We start from the raw sequence: 16,132 nt of genomic DNA on the forward strand, positions 1-16,132 counted from the left end.
TAAAAATGGCTATCCACCAACGTTTACCATCCAACCAGAACAGAAATGGAGAGGATCTGCAGGCAGGAATGGCAGAGGATCCCCAAATCCAGGTGTGAAAAACGTGTTGCATCTTTCCCAAAAAGACTCATGGCTGTATTAGATTAAAAGGTTTACTAAATACTGATCAAAGGGTCTGAATGCTTAGGATCATGTGATATTTCAGTTTTTCTTTTTTAATAAATAAGCAAAAATGTCCAAAATTCTGTGTTTTTCTGTCAAAATGGTGTGCTGTGTGGACAACTAACAAACTATAACAAAGAGTTAAACATTTAAGGGGGTCTGAATGCTTCCCGTACCCACTGTACTGTAGAGCTATTAAAAGCAAATATTGTATACAGTGTACTGCACATTTTATTTACACTACATATTTTTAAAGGCTGTTTTCTCGAAATGAGTATATTTTTCTCCTGCATTGAGCTATAAATCCTCAAATTTTGGGCTTTTTAAATAGTTATTTGGTATTGGCAGATTGTGCTACCACACATTAACACACACCTTCTTGACCAGCTCTATTCTGGCTTTGTTGGACAGGATCTCCTGTTGCAGTGAAGCCTGGCGTCTCTTGGCGGCGTCGAAACCATTCGGTCCACTCAAACTGCAGATCTGAGTGGCCATCGCAACACTCTCTTTGAGCCAGGAGAGAGTCTGTGGAGAACAGAGAGAAAATTACAACACCGCGGCTCTGTTTCAAACACATACAGCTAAACCTATACAGACAGCAAAGACCATCGGGTAAAACACACAAGAGACGCCACTCTGATAACCATTAGTGCGATTCCAGTGTAGTGAGCTGCTGAGTAAACAAGGTGATGCTTCATAACAGAGACCACACATAAATTAAATTAAAATAAAAAATAGCCCTATATTTTCTCACTGAAACAGCTAATATAATTGAATAATATTTTAAGCTACAACAGTACACATTTTACCACTAATGCAACTACTGATGACCATATTCAAAAGTATTTAAATACTTAAAATCAGCATAAATTGCTGTAGTTTTCACATATGCTGACAAATAGTTTCAAAGCTATGAATAATCACACTTTCCTTTGGCTTAGTCTCTGATTTATCACAGCGGAATGAACCGCCAATTACTCTGGCATGTTTTACCCAGCCGCAACCTACACTGGGAAATTTGTGAATAGTAATTTTCATTAGGATAAACTACTGAAATTACAACATACTGTTGGCATGTTTTGTATGTTTTAATAACATATTAAATACTATATATATTAGTATACAAGAGTATACATTCGCATACTCTGTAGTTTATAATAATTAATATTCATGTATTTCTAGCAAGGCAAGGCAAGGCAAGGCAAGTTTATTTATATAGCACATTTCATACACAGTGGCAATTCAAAGTGCTTTACATAAACAGGAATAAAAGAAACAAGTATAAGAGAAATAAAAAACAAATAATAGCATACTATACCCAATCCAGTCCAATCCAAGCGTACTATACCCATTCTGAATACATACTCCTATAAGCATTTCTGGAGAGCACCAAATACGTCCCAGGAGGTACGATTTTTTGCCGTTTTTGTTTTTGCAAATCCGCCAGAGGCTGCTGTGTACACTTTTTGAGGTCTCAAATTTCTCTTGCGAGTGCCATTCGCACCTGCTGTTCTAACCTAAATCCACCAGAGGCCACTGTCGACTGACCAACTAACTGACCGATTGACTGACCCACCCTCCTCCTTACCTAAACCCAACCAAGTGTTTTCAAAAGCAATGATTGACCCGTCCACCCATTTTCCTAAACCCAACCGACAGTGTTTTGAAAAGCAATCTAGAAAAAGAAAATCCAGTCAATTCTGCTCTGTGTCTCAAGTCTACCAGCGTATGTGGCAAGCCACTAGACAAACTGGTAACAGCGGGAAAGCCGTTCACACAGAGGTAAGCGAGAAATGAACCCGCGTCATACCGCCCTGTAGCGTTCGTTTTAAAGATAAAATGCAGCCATATGTTGCTCTGGGTACATAATTCACCATCTCCAGAAATGTATATAGGGCTACGTTTTCAGAATGAGCCTATGTTGACTATACCTTTGAATTCAGCTAAAGATTGTCATCGACTACCATAGTAGGAAAAAAAAAAATTTGGAAGTCAATGACTACTTGTTTCCAGCAATCTTTAAACTATCTTCTGTAGTCTTCAACAGGAAAAAGAAAATAACATTAGGAACAAGTGGAGAAAGAATAAATGATGACAATAAAAGGCTTGAACAAGTTAAAAGGAACCAACCTTCTAGATTGCAACAATCCAACCCACTCATTAAGATCTCAAATCTCAGGGCTTCTGGTAGTATCCAGAATAGCAAAGTCTACTAAAGGAGGTCTAGCCTTCTGCTTTATGGCCCCTAAACTCTGGAATATCCTTCCTGATAATGTCCGAGACTTGCAGGTTAACTATGTCTGCATATAATAACTTATATTTGATTGTAACTTTAACTTGATTTGATTGTAATGCAATAATGTACACCTTTTGTGAAGCTGCATTGAAACAATTATAATTGTAAAAAGCGCTACACAAATAAACTCTAATTGAACGACTTTAAATGTTTTCATTTTCATTTTAAATGCTTTGCAGGTAGACAACTCGCTAGTTTTAAAACAGAACAGAGGTGTTTCATGAAAAACAGGAAGGCAGAAGAGATTATATTTAAAGCTGCTGACCCCTGAACTGCCGTCTGCTCGACTCGCAGCCAGTTCAGAACCACTGACTGGGTTTTCAAGCCAGAACAATTGCTGGAAGCTGCACACACTATTATAGACTGACATCAGTGTCAAACAAACACAGTCCTTTAGCGGTTACCAAACAGCCATCCATCACGCTTTCAGCAGCTCACTTTACTGGAATACACACTACAAAAGCCTCTTTTTAACAAAATAGATTTTTTAACAACTCTTTATTTGTTTAACAACACATATTTCTACAATTTCCTAAACGAACAAGTTAAAATGTCTTAAAGGGCTCCTATTTTACTCTTTTTACAAGATGGAAGATCAGTCTTTAGTGTCTCCACAACGCGTCTGTAAAGATTCAGCTCAAAACACCCATCAGATTATTTATTAGACCTTGCTGAAAATGTCAGTTTTGGAGTAAGATTACACTGTAGCTGTTTTGTTGCCTGTGCCTTTAAATGCAAACGAGCTGGTTCTCCCCGCCCGTCTGCTTCTCTTGTTACGTCAGATAAACAGACATGAAAGCAGCAGAGATTCAGTTTGTGAGAAATACCACAGTAGGAACTTTCCCAATGGTTATTTGGTGTATTTGTTGTGGAGTTAATTCAAGCCTTTCTGCAACGACGAGTCACACACAATGTAATTTTAAAGTTCGCAGTACACACACACACACACACACACACACACACACACACACACACACACGTTTAAATTTGCATAGTTTTTGCGTAGCAAATGTGACAGGATAAAGGTGAATCTCCACTGCTGTGTGGATATCTATTATGTCGATGAACAAAATAAACCTGATTTAACGTCCACAAACCACGACTAAAGCGTCTTCTTTAATAATTGTACTGACATGCGGCTGTGGATTACAGCGATTTTACTGTCTTTTATTTATTACAAACATTCTCTGTTTTAAAAACATTTTAAACTTGTAAAACTCATTCTTGAGCTGCAGATGATCACAGAGAGCTGAACAGACCTTTTAATCCCTGTTGCTTTGTGCAAGTCCCGTCTTGTGGATATGTTTATACAACCCAGGCTCATTCTGAAAACGTAGTCCCATGGACGTTTCTGGAGACCGTAAAATACGTCCTGGAAGGCGCTTATTTTTGCAGTTTTTGTTTTCGCGAATCCACTAGAGGCCGCTGTGTGCGTTTTTCATATCTCAAATTTCTCTCGCGAGTGCCGTTCGCGCACGCTGTTCTCGCGTAAACCCACCAGAGGCCGCTGTCGACCGACCGTCTGTCTGATTGACTGGCCGACCGACCATTTGACTGAAACACCCTCCTCCTTCCCTAAACCCAACCAATTTTATCGATTGACCCGCCAAACCAACCCAAAAAATGATTTACAAAAGCCGTCCAGAAAAAGAAAAGCCCTCGTCTGATTTTTACCACGTTTTCGGATTTTACCATATTCTCACCTTGTTATTCACTTGTTTATTTCATTTTTGGATTCTGTTTTTATCTAACCTGATTTCTGGAACCATTCTTCTCCGGACTCGAACCTCATCGTCGTCGTGGTCAACTCTTCTCAGCGTTTCAAGTCCGCCGAAGACACGACGAGCTAACTGGACAAACTGGCTGCAGCGGAAAAGCCCTCCACAAGGAGGTAAGCACGAAAAGGAACGGCGTCATACCGCCCCCGTAGCATTCGCTATAAAAAAAATTAAACGTAGCCATACGTACCTCCGGCTACATAATTCGCAGTCTCCAGAAACGTCCACGGGACTACGTTTTCAGAATGAGCCTGTGTTGTGTTTATATGTGTCACTATGGAGACATGTTAATACCCAGCTGTCAATCAATTCAGTGGGCGGGGAAAACAGCACTCCTATGTCACGTTGCAGTCGACCTCAAAGCCACTGGGATTTGGATCCTTTTTTAACATCAGGAAGCTAAAAGAAATGTGTTTCTATCACTCCAATATGACTGTGGACACACTATACCTACACACAGTTCTGTCCAAACAGCTTCCAAAAGTTGATTTTGCATTATAGGTGCCGTTTAAAGTTAGTGCTGTCAATTGAATAATCCTTCTTAAAAGCATTAAAAAGTTTTATTTACATACATATGCGTGTGTACAGTGTGTATTTATTATGTATTAATAAACCTCAACATAAATATGCACATAAAGAGCATGTTATATTTAAAAAAGGAAAATGCTAAACGTGGTCCAGTTGAATTGTAGATATATAATATATGAACTGTCCTTTTAAGAACGTTCAGATATTTATACTGGAAGCAACAAAAGCACTGAATAAGAGCATTATCCTCTGCTCAGTCTGATTGGACACAGTCCGTCTTTTCGGAGCACGAATGGCTGTAGGGTTTGAGTAATGCTGAAGTAATAAATGCACACCTTGTCTGCGGAGACTGTGAACTTCTGGAGCTGAATGTGAAGTGGTGGGTGGCCGCTGGACTCGCTGTAAAACCAGACACAGGGCCTCTATTTAGCATGCAGCTTTAATTTGCATGTGCGCAGAAAAAGCAATGATGTGACTGAGCTAAATGTCACCTTTCAGTCTGCAGGTTTACAGGGATGTCACTGACACAGGAATGGGCTGCGTCTCCACTGTCTGAAGGCTTTCTGGAGCTCTCCACGTCTCTGACAACCTGAGAAGACAAATCAGTGATATTTACAGTTGAAGTCAGAATTATTAGACCTCCTGAATATTTTTTTACCAATTTGTGTTTAACGGAAAGAAGATTGTTTTACCACATTTCTAAACATAATAGTTTTAATAACTCATTTCTAATAACTGATTTCTTTTCTCTTTGCCAAGATGACAGTAAATAATGTTTATCAAGATACTAGTATTCAGCTTAAAGGGACATTTAAAAGCTTAACTAGGGTAATTAGGTCATTGTATAACAGTGGTTTGTTGACTTTCTCCAGAAGAAAAAATATTATAGGAAATACTGTGAAAAATTCCTTGCTCTGTTAAACATTATTTAGGAAATATTTTAATAAGAAAGAAAAATAAATAAATAATCACAGGAGACCTCATAATTTTGACTTTAAAGGGCACATAGTTTACCTCTTTTTTATGATTTAATATTAATATTATGGTTCTTCTGAGTGTGCCAGTTTAGGTTCAGTTTAAAACACAATTCAGACTTTTTATTATAATGTGTTAAAAAGTGACATGTTGGGGGCGTGTCCACAGCTTGCTGATTTAGGGGTGTGTTGCTTCACATGTAGACTAGTTTCGGCTTCCCGCCCAACGTAACAAGGGGGCGGGGCCATGAGCTCACCCGCTCTGTGTTTGCAACACAGACAGGCAGATTAAAAGGAGGAGGAGAGGATCCGCATTCAGTCGTGCATGTACGACTCAGACACAGACCAAGCAGAGAGTACAAAATCATTTGTGTCTTTGTACAGTTTTACAGCCAACTGTGTGCTAGTTTCAAGTGCTGAGTTTGTACACAGAAACTAATAACCACGCACACTGAATTAACTTTGACTGAGGCACCGGATGCGCCGCTCGAAGCCGCGACACGGCACACCAGACACTCTCTGTGGCGCGGCAGAAACATGAAGTGTCCCGAATCGTCGCGCCACGCATTTTTGAATTCTAAACATAGGTTTCTGCAGCGGTCCGCGGCGCCCAGCCGTCGACTTGAGTGTACCCTGATAGAAACCTATGTTTAGAATTCTAAAACGCATGCTAGTTAAGATCACAGGGAGCTTCTGGGATCGCAAGAAATGCAAACGGCTGAAGTATAAGGTAGACTCAATGAGAAGTACACATGTTTGCAAACCTACCTAAAGATACACCAATAATTCCGATTAGAGCGATAATGTGGAGAATATTGATCTTGTGTTGAGCCCAATGAGCCTTGCATCTAAAAATAGAGCTAGCGTGTTCCTTTAGTGATATCGCTTCGACTCACGCTGAAAATGGCGGACGTGAATCAACAAACTGAGGATATGATGACGCGCCTGTCAATCAATATTGGTGGGCGGGGGGACCGCTCTCCTACGTCAAGTAGCGGTCGATTTGAAAACAGCTCCAATTGGTCCACCGTTTTTTATGTTGTTAAATTGAAAAAAAAAGCACTGGGTGTGTTTATTTCACCCCAATATGACGGTCTATACACCATACATGCACATATGTCTGTCCAAACAGCTTGAAAAGCTTTTTTACCATAGGTGCCCTTTAACTAAATAGTGTTATTATTCAGTTCAGTGTTGATTCAGTTTAGGTCAAAAACTCTGCAAAGTTCATTAATTCACTTGTAAGCAGCTCTAGAGAAGGCAGTCGCGTCATTAGCCCCTTTTTACACTGTAATATTAGTAAATTGCCATAAAATTAACAGGAAATGTATTGGCAATTTACCAGTATTAAGTCTGATTTATACTCCTGCGTCAAGCGCACACGTATGGTCCGGCGCAGCCTACATGAGATTGCATAGTCCTCGCCATGGCTGATGCGCACCTCTCAAAAAATGTAACTACAAGTTGCAACGATGCTTGGTAGCTGTGAGGAGTGTGTCGGTGCTGAGAGCCGTGAGGTTGATGGAGCGAGTGTTCACAAGTGTGGAGTCCAGTGAAGGAGCTCCAGATGGAAACTTTGGTTTTGTGTTTACTTTATTGTTGTTGCACGTCCGCCGGCTCCTGCTTCTGAATGAGCAAGTTTTAGCTACTTGTACATTTAGGTAGCGTTCAGAAAAAACAAAACAAAGATAAAACCCGACACAGAGGAACATAAAAACCTGCAGACAGCTAGCGTTTTGGAAGTGTTATTGCAGAGCAACACAAACAGCAGCAAAAGTATAAATGCACGACATCGCGTAAGGCATGCGCCGTGGGTCACGCCGATCACTCGAAAAATTACAGGAAATTGCTGGTAATTTTCCAGAAAAGTCTGTATATGTGAAAGAGACAGATACAGCACATTCAATAAGACTCTCAATATTGAAAAATGTTTAATTTATGAAAATAATTTAAATGCAGGGCGATGCAGTGGCACAGAGCAAAAAGGTCGCTGGTTCGAGCCTCGGCTGGGTCAGTTGGCATTTCTGTGTGGAGTTTGCTTGTTCTCCCTGAGTTTGCATGGGTTTCCTCCGGCTGCTCTGGTTTCTCCCACAGTCCAAAAACATGTGGTACAGGTCAATTGGGTAGGCTAAATTGTCCGTAGTGTATGTGTGTGAATGCAAGAGTGTATGAATGTTTCCCAGAGATGGGCTGCAGCTAGAAGGGCATTCGTTGTGTAAAACATATGCTGGATAAGTTAGCAGTACATTCTGCTGTGGCGACCCTGGATTAACAAAGGGACTAAGCCGAAAAGAAAATGAATGAATTTGAATGACACTTAATAAACAACTTAAAAAGAACTAGCTTTCATCAGCCGTCCTGGTGAACTTCTACCGCTGCACAATAGAAAGCATCCTGACCAACTGCGTCACAGTCTGATATGGAAGCTGCTCTGTTGCCGAGCGTAAGGCACTGCAGCGGGTGGTGAAAACTGCCCAACACATCACAAGTATCACACTGACAGCCCTAGAGGACATCCAGAAGAAACACTGTCTGCGCCGAGCATGCAGTATTCTTTAGGACACCTCTCACCCTGCTCACAAACTGTTTTCTCTCCTGCCTTCCGGCAGACGCTTCAGGCTACCACGGACAAAAACCAGCAGACTGAGGAACAGCTTTTTCCTCAGAGCTGTCTCCCTTTGACCTCTGCCCCTCACTGACTCTTTATATATATGTATATATATATATTCATAGTACTGTATATAATGTTCCTAGTACATCCATCTGTAAATATCACCATAGTTTTTCTATAACTGCACTTTATAACTTATACCTGTATTCTGCACTTGCTGCTATTGCACTGCTGGTTACACCTAAACTGCATAGTTGCCTTGTACTTGTACAGGTTAATCTAAAAATCTAATCTAAAAAAGATTTGGTAACACTTTAATTGAAGGGGTGTTCATAAGACTATCATTTCATCAACCTTTATAATCATCACATGACACGTCATATGCATGCTTATGACAACTGTTATTAAGTGTCACTCAGTTATAACATAAACAAATGCATCACAACCCATTTTTGTCTTACCAAGACAACAAAACTTGTCATAAATCTGTCATAAACATGATTGTCATGAGGTCTTTATAAAGATGAGTTTTAAAACAGCATCATTCATATATTTTTACCTCAACTACAGTGTTACAAGCTGAATGTTATTAAAATGTTGTCATAAAGTTGTCATAATAAACAATGTCATCTTTGCAATTACACAACACAACTAAGTGAATGACACTTACTAATAGTTGTCATAAGCGGATATACAATCTGATTCACATTAATGACGTGTGTCCTGTCGGTTTCATGCAGTCTTATGAACACCCTTCAAATAAAGTGTTACCAAAAGTTTTGTTTATAGTATATAAATATAAAAAAAATTATAGCACAATAATAACTTGAGGGAAAAACCCTTTCACACGAAATGTGTGTTGATGCCCGGGACCCCACAGGCTGATTGAGCTTTATGGTGGCGTATGAATCAGAGCTGGGCATTCTCTGATTATGAGCTCAGGATGAATGAGTCAGAGTTTGGGCGAGAGAGGAGTGGGTGATGCTGGAGAGAAACAGAGAGAGAGAGAGAGAGAGAGAGAGAGAGAGAGAGAGAGAGAGAGAGAGAGAGAGAGTCGCCTGAGAAAGTGCCATTTAGAGAGAGCAGCAAATTTACAAGCTTAACATTTATAGACACGCCACTCATGGAGAGGAAGCCTCCGCTCTAATCACACAATGGCACGTAATCAGACAAAGCATCGCGTGTCAAAATTACAGCAGTATTCACATACGTTTCGGCTTAATATGAGCAGCTCGGATCAATCCTGGCTTTTATACACACATTATATTCATTAATTTTCCTTCAGCTTAGTCCCTTATTTATCAGGGGTCGCCACAGCAGAATGAATCTAACTATTTAGGCATATGTTTTACACAGCGGATGCCCTTCCAGCTGCAACCCAGTACAGGGAAACACCCATACACTCACACCAACACACTACAGCCAATTTAGTTTATTCAATTCACCTGTAGCAAATGTGTTTAGACTGTGGTGGAAAAAGCGAAGCACTCGAAGCAAACATATTACACTGTGTTAACCCTGTTAAACCATTTCTTGAAACCATACATCTATGGGCTCGAAATGTTCATGAAAGAAAAATCCCACAATTGTTGTCGTCTGGACGTACAATTATATTACAGGTTGGACATAAACACACATCAAAAGCCTGATGATGATACAAAAAGTCAACCCAGGCTCATTCTGATTACGTACCCCTATATAGATTTCTGGAGAACACCAAACACGTCCCAGGAGATACCTTTATTTGCAGTTTTTGCTTTCGTGAATCAGCCAGAGTATATATACACGTGTATGCTTTTTCAGATTTCAAATTTCTCTTGCGAGTGCCATTCGCGCCTGCTGTTCTCAAGTAAATTCACCAGAGGCCGCTGTTAACTGACTGACTGACCGATCGACTGACCCATCCTCCTCCTTCCCTAAACCAAACCGATAGTGTTTCCAAAAGCACCGATTGACTCGCTCACCCACCCGAAAGAAAAAAGCACTCACCTTATTTTACCACGTTTTCAGGTTTTACCACATCTTCACCCTATTATTCACTTGTTTATTTTATTTTTTGGCTGCTGTTTTTGTCTTCCCCGCTTTCTGGAACCATTCTTAACTGGACTCAAACACCGTAATTGTGGTCAACTCCACTCTATGTCTTAAGTCTGTCGACGTACATGGCGAGCCACTGAGCAAACTGGTAAACACGGGAAAGCCGTCCTCACAGAGGTAAGTGGTCAGCTGGTAAGCTGAAAAGAAACAGTGTCTTATCGCCCCATAGTGTTTGTTTTAAAGACAAAACGCAGCCATTAGTACCTCTGGCTACATTATGCGTGATCTCCAGAAATGTATATAGAGCTACGTTTTCAGAATGAGCCTATGTTGCAACAAGTTACTTTTAAAAAAAAATAAAAATCAAGGCAAAAAGTAAATTAAAAGAAGTAAATCAAAAATAGATCAGTGCTCATTTTGAAACCCTGCATTACTAGGAATGTAACGATTCACCTGACTCTAGATTCGATACGATTCACAATACTAATCTCACGATTGTTTAGCAAAATTAATTGAAACTAATTTAAGATGACGAGCCCTTTCATTTCTTTCTTCAATGCTGCACATTTTCTGCAAAACAATATATTTTCTGCCATAACCAAATTGCTATTTCAAAAACAAATAAAAGATTAAAAATTAACAATACAAACTAAAGACTCATTAATATAAACAAACTAAAACCGTGTCTGTGTTGTCTGTTTTCTGCAACCCAGGCTCATTCTGAGAACGTAGTCCCGTTGACGTTTCTGGAGACCGCGAAATACGTAGCCGGGGGTACGTATGGCTGCATTTCATTTTTTTAAGCGAACGCTGCAGAGCGGTGTGACGCCGTTCCTTTCGGCGCTTGCCGGCCGGCCAGCCGGCCAGCCGGCCGCTCGCCTCCGTGTGGAGGGCTTTCCCGCTGCAACCAGCTTGTCCGGTTAGCTCTTCGTGTACTCTGGCGGACTCGAGGCGCAGAGAGGGGCTGACCACGACGACGACCGGGTTCGAGTCCGGGGAAGAGCGGTTCCAGAAATCAGGTAAGAAAACAAAAACAAAATCCAAAAAAATGAAGCGAACAAGTTCGTCACAGGGTAGGAATGTGGTCAAAATCCGAAAACGTGGTAAAAATCAGACGAGGGCTTTTCTTTTTATGGACGGGTTTTGTGAATCGTCGTTGGTTGGGTTTAGGGACGGAGGAGGGTGGGTCAGCCGATTGGCCGGTCGCACGGTCAATCATTCTGTCATCTAGGCAGACAGGCGGAAGGTCGTTCGACAGCGGCCTCCAGCAGGTTTACACGAGAACAGCGCGGTCAATCATGCGGCCTCTCGCTGATTCGCGAAAACAAAAACTGCAAAAATACGTACCTCCCGGGACGTATTTTGCGGTCTCCAGAAACGTCCCCGGGACTACGTTCTCAGAATGAGCCTGGGTTGGTTTTCTGGCATAAGCTGAGATCTTTGCACATTTACAAAGTCCCCTGCTGATAAACAAACTCTTTCACTGGGGACTGAGATGGCTAGTGTGGAGAGGAAAGCCTTTCCTAAACCAGAGAGCAGTGTGTACAGGGGTGGTCAACAGGCCCTCTGCTCCAGGCGACTGACCACTGGAATAAAATACTGATTATAAAATGACTAATTTTAAAGTAGGATAGAGACATGAGTTGAACATGATTATGAAGGTGAATAATTAATATTACTTGTATAATTAATTATCAGTGATACACTTAAGAAGAGATAATCTTGAATATTTTTAAATATTCAATAATAATGAGCAAATTATTAAAATATGCATAAACTAATGTGAAAAGGAGAGGGTATAATAATCTAATACCTGCTTCTGTAACAGAACAACTTTCTCTTTAAGTCTGAAAAACATCTTCACACTTCACTTCACACAGTAGTTATTCGCTGTGCTGATGGTTTATGTGCTGCATCATATTCATTGTTCTGTTAGCATGAGTAAACATCTTTTTGCAGCATTTGCACACAGTTTGTGTTTGTCTCGCGCATTTCACAGCTGTAATTTTACTCTGTAGCCCCATCTCTTGCTCACCGCTGATGGGCAGGTAATGACTGTAAACACAGCGCCCCCTCTGTTCAAAACATGCGTCACGATTCATTCAACATTTCTACCGGTTTGAATAGTCACGTTTGAATCGATTATTCGATTCAATTCAATTCATCTTTATTTTTATAGCGCTTTTACAATGTGGATTGTGTCAAAGCAGCTTCATATAGAAGATTACGGTGAATTGAAACAGTCAGTTCAGTTGTCAGTGTTTAAGTTCAGTTCAGTTGAGCTCAGTTCAGTGTACTTTAATATTCACTCCTGAGAGTTCAAACACTGAAGAGCAAATCCATCGATGCGCAGCTCTACAGATCCCGAACCATGCAAGCAAGTGGCGACAGCAGCGAGGAAAAAACTTCACCAATTGGCGAAAGTGAAGAATTAAAAAACCTCGAGAGAAGCCAGGCTCAGTTGGCCACGTCCATTTCTCCTATGGCCAAACGTCTGGTGCAGAGCTGCAGTCTAGAGTAGATTTTCAACCATTTCACAGTGAATCGTTACATCCCTATGCATTACTAACAATATCAAGGTCCTTCTTAAATGTGTACTTAATAAAGATTTGTGTGTTGTGAGAGCCATTCCTTCAGCATTCGTACTGACTGACTTCCTGCTAGTCATTGAGATTTGTGTCTTCCAGTAAAAGTCTCCATAAAGGATAATGAGCACAACTCCCAAACCTGATACACCCTGGTAACCTCTGCTACTGACACAAGCGGCCATTGTTACAAACCTGCTTCAGCCCAGAATGTCAGCAGCATTGAGCCAAACAAAACAAAGCCAAAACCATCTGATGCTAAGCTGATATTCAGGATATAGTGCTAAAAAGTAACCTAAAACAAAGCTCAAGAAGATACGTATGCCGCACCTGGATGAAAAGAGCTGTGTTTTACTGGATATTACTCAACTTTTGGCATCATCAGTGGAAGCACTTTAAGAAGATGAAGATCTGCAAGTCCAGAAATATACACAGTTGAAGTCATAATTATTAGCCCTCATGTGAATTATTTCTTTTTTTAAATATATGATGTTAAACAGAGCAAGGAATTTTTCACAGTATTTCCTATAATGTTTTTTCTTCTGGAGAAAGGCTTACAGGGTATATGTAGGATCCTAAAGGTAATTTCAACACCTTTTTAAGACTTTTTAAAGACATCCTCAGAATATTTTCGGAAAGTGGCGAACCTCATCGCCACTTCAAGTTCTAATTAGTATCAAATCTCTGACAGCTACTGAACAGTTGTAGTTAAATAAATCAATGGAGCACAACCATGCAACAGAACACAGATCAGCTCTGAAAAAACAAAGCTTAATAAGATATATTAATTCAATTCAATTCAATTCACCTTTATTTGTATAGCGCTTATACAATGTAGATTGTGTCAAAGCAGCTTCACATAAAAGGTCACAGTAAATAGGAACAGTGTAGTTCAGTTTTCAGTGTTTAAGTTCAGTTCAGTTGAGCTCAGTTCAGTGTGGTTTAATAATCACTACTGAGAGTCCAAACACTGAAGAGCAAATCCAACGATGCGCAGCTCTATAGATATAGTAGTTGTTTTCAGTGACAGGCTTCAGCCACTGTTAATTCTTGCCTTTCTCCATCCAGGAGTTCACAAACTTACTGTACATTTTCCCATTTTGCTGTCTGTTTCGCTCTATGGTTTCACTACATATAGAGATTGTCACATTGCCTTCCTACGTTTGTCGCAAATTACGTGACATCACCCGGACAAAGGAGCTTGACGCGCCTCATACCAAACCAATCGCATAGATCGAGCTTGCCGTTGTTAATATTAGGAGGAAAATAAATATATTTAGGCTGTTTTGGAGTCAAACACTTTGGACAACGCTTGAACAAAATTTAAGACCTCATAAAAACACGATTAAGACTTTAATACCTTTTAAGAGCCTTAATTTTCTCATAATTGATTTATCAATGTTTAATACTTTAAGACCATGCGGACACCCTGTCTTATTTGTTTTATTTCGACTAGAATAAAAGCAGTTTTTATTTTTTAAAAGCCATTTTAAGGTCATAATTATTAGCCCCTTTAAGCAATATTTGTTTTCGATTGTCTACAGAACAAACCATCGTTATACAATGACTTGCCTAATTAGAGGTGTAAACCTTCACTGGTCTCACGATTTGGTTCAGTTATGATCATCATGCCATCGATATGGGTCAATTCGATATCTCTGTGCTTTACGGTGCATTGACGATGCTTTCTTCATGCTTCAGCAATTCTTGTATTAAAATGTTTAAATATAATTATATTTCTATACTATTTGTAATACAATTTTGTCCTTTAATACAGACAGTCAGATATATAAACGGTACCTTTAAAAACTCAAGTACAGGCACAGAACAACATGAGCATTTATAGCAAATAAACATATCAATATCCCACTCGCTTTCTGAGCCTTGTCTAGCGAGTTCTTTCTTACACCCCTATGATTGGTCACGCGCTCAACAGAAAGGGCTGCGATTGGCTCTAACGCTCTGGCGCTGTTCACCATGGAGTGACACTGATAAATGGCAGCGGCGATCACAGCTGATCTATAATAGATGCGGTGAAGAATACTCGCTCTGCAGACACGCGTTCGTATCTGTATCCAGAAGTGTCGCTGTATCAGCCAGGAGGAGAGGAAAAGTCACGCCAACAGGTCAAACGGGCCTCAGTGAGAGAGAGAGAAATGGAGTTTACTTTCATTTTCTCCATAGCAGTGAAATAGAGGCTTGTGCTGTAAGTGTCAGTAAAAGACTGTCCAGCAAACACACACGCAGTGCAATTGAGTTTCTGCATTTTTAAGTAGTAGGAGCGTTGTAAATACTCGCACTCGCCTCCCTCGCCATAGTAAGCTACGGCGCCATAGCACATTTGAGTGACGTCAGTACATAATAACTAGTTGTCCGCATCTGCATTGCGGTGCACTGAAGAAACAATTAATTTTGACACCCCTATTGCCTAATTACCCTAACTTGCCTAGTTAACCTAGTTAAGCCTTTAAATGTCACTTTAAGCTGTATAGAAGTGTCTTGAAAAATATCTAGTCTAATATTATTTACTGTCATCATGACAAAGATGAAATAAATCAGTTATTAGAAATGAGTTATTAAAACTATTATGTTTCTTTGATTAGAAATGTGCTGAAAAAAATCTTTCCGTTATAACAGAAATTGGGGGAAAAATTTAATAATAATTCTGACTTCGTCTGTATAAAGGACAACATTTGGGTAAAATGGTAATCAGATGGTACTGATATACATAATGGTAATATAACCTTTTTAAAATTTTAACTTCTGTGAAATCATGGTATCGGCTTTATCTTGTAATTATTAATAATGTTTATTCCTTATTCTTGTTCATTTTATTACATAATTGACTTAGAAATAATATAAAAATTAAATGACATATTATTCTTTTATTCTCCTTCAGCTTAGTCTCTATTTCAGAGGACGCCACAGCGGAATGAACCACCAATTATTCTAGCATATGATTTACGCAGAGGGTGCCTTTCCAGCCACAACCCAGTAATGGGAAATACCCATACACACACACGCGCACACACACACACACACACACACACACACACACACACACACACACACACACAGACATAGACACACGCACACACACACACGCTCACACACAAACACTTATACACTACGGCCAATTTAGTTCATCAATTCCCCTATAA

The 16,132-nt window shown here is 40.0% G+C and overlaps 1 protein-coding gene across 6 annotated transcripts in view; it reads right to left on the bottom strand.

The window, feature by feature from the left end:
- Positions 1 to 16,132, bottom strand: part of LOC130239459 (spectrin beta chain, non-erythrocytic 1) — a 114,361-nt gene that overhangs the window by 44,121 nt on the left and 54,108 nt on the right. For all 6 annotated transcript variants that reach the window (XM_056470671.1, XM_056470670.1, XM_056470668.1 and 3 more), the window contains exons 12-14: positions 5,256 to 5,353; positions 5,100 to 5,163; positions 538 to 687 (exon numbers count right to left, since the gene is read on the bottom strand). In XM_056470671.1, coding sequence (XP_056326646.1) covers positions 538 to 687; positions 5,100 to 5,163; positions 5,256 to 5,353 — 312 coding nt within the window. The remainder of the gene's footprint in view (positions 1 to 537; positions 688 to 5,099; positions 5,164 to 5,255; positions 5,354 to 16,132) is intronic.

This window comes from Danio aesculapii, chromosome 13, assembly GCF_903798145.1.
Source record: "Danio aesculapii chromosome 13, fDanAes4.1, whole genome shotgun sequence".
Taxonomy (NCBI): domain Eukaryota; kingdom Metazoa; phylum Chordata; class Actinopteri; order Cypriniformes; family Danionidae; genus Danio; species Danio aesculapii.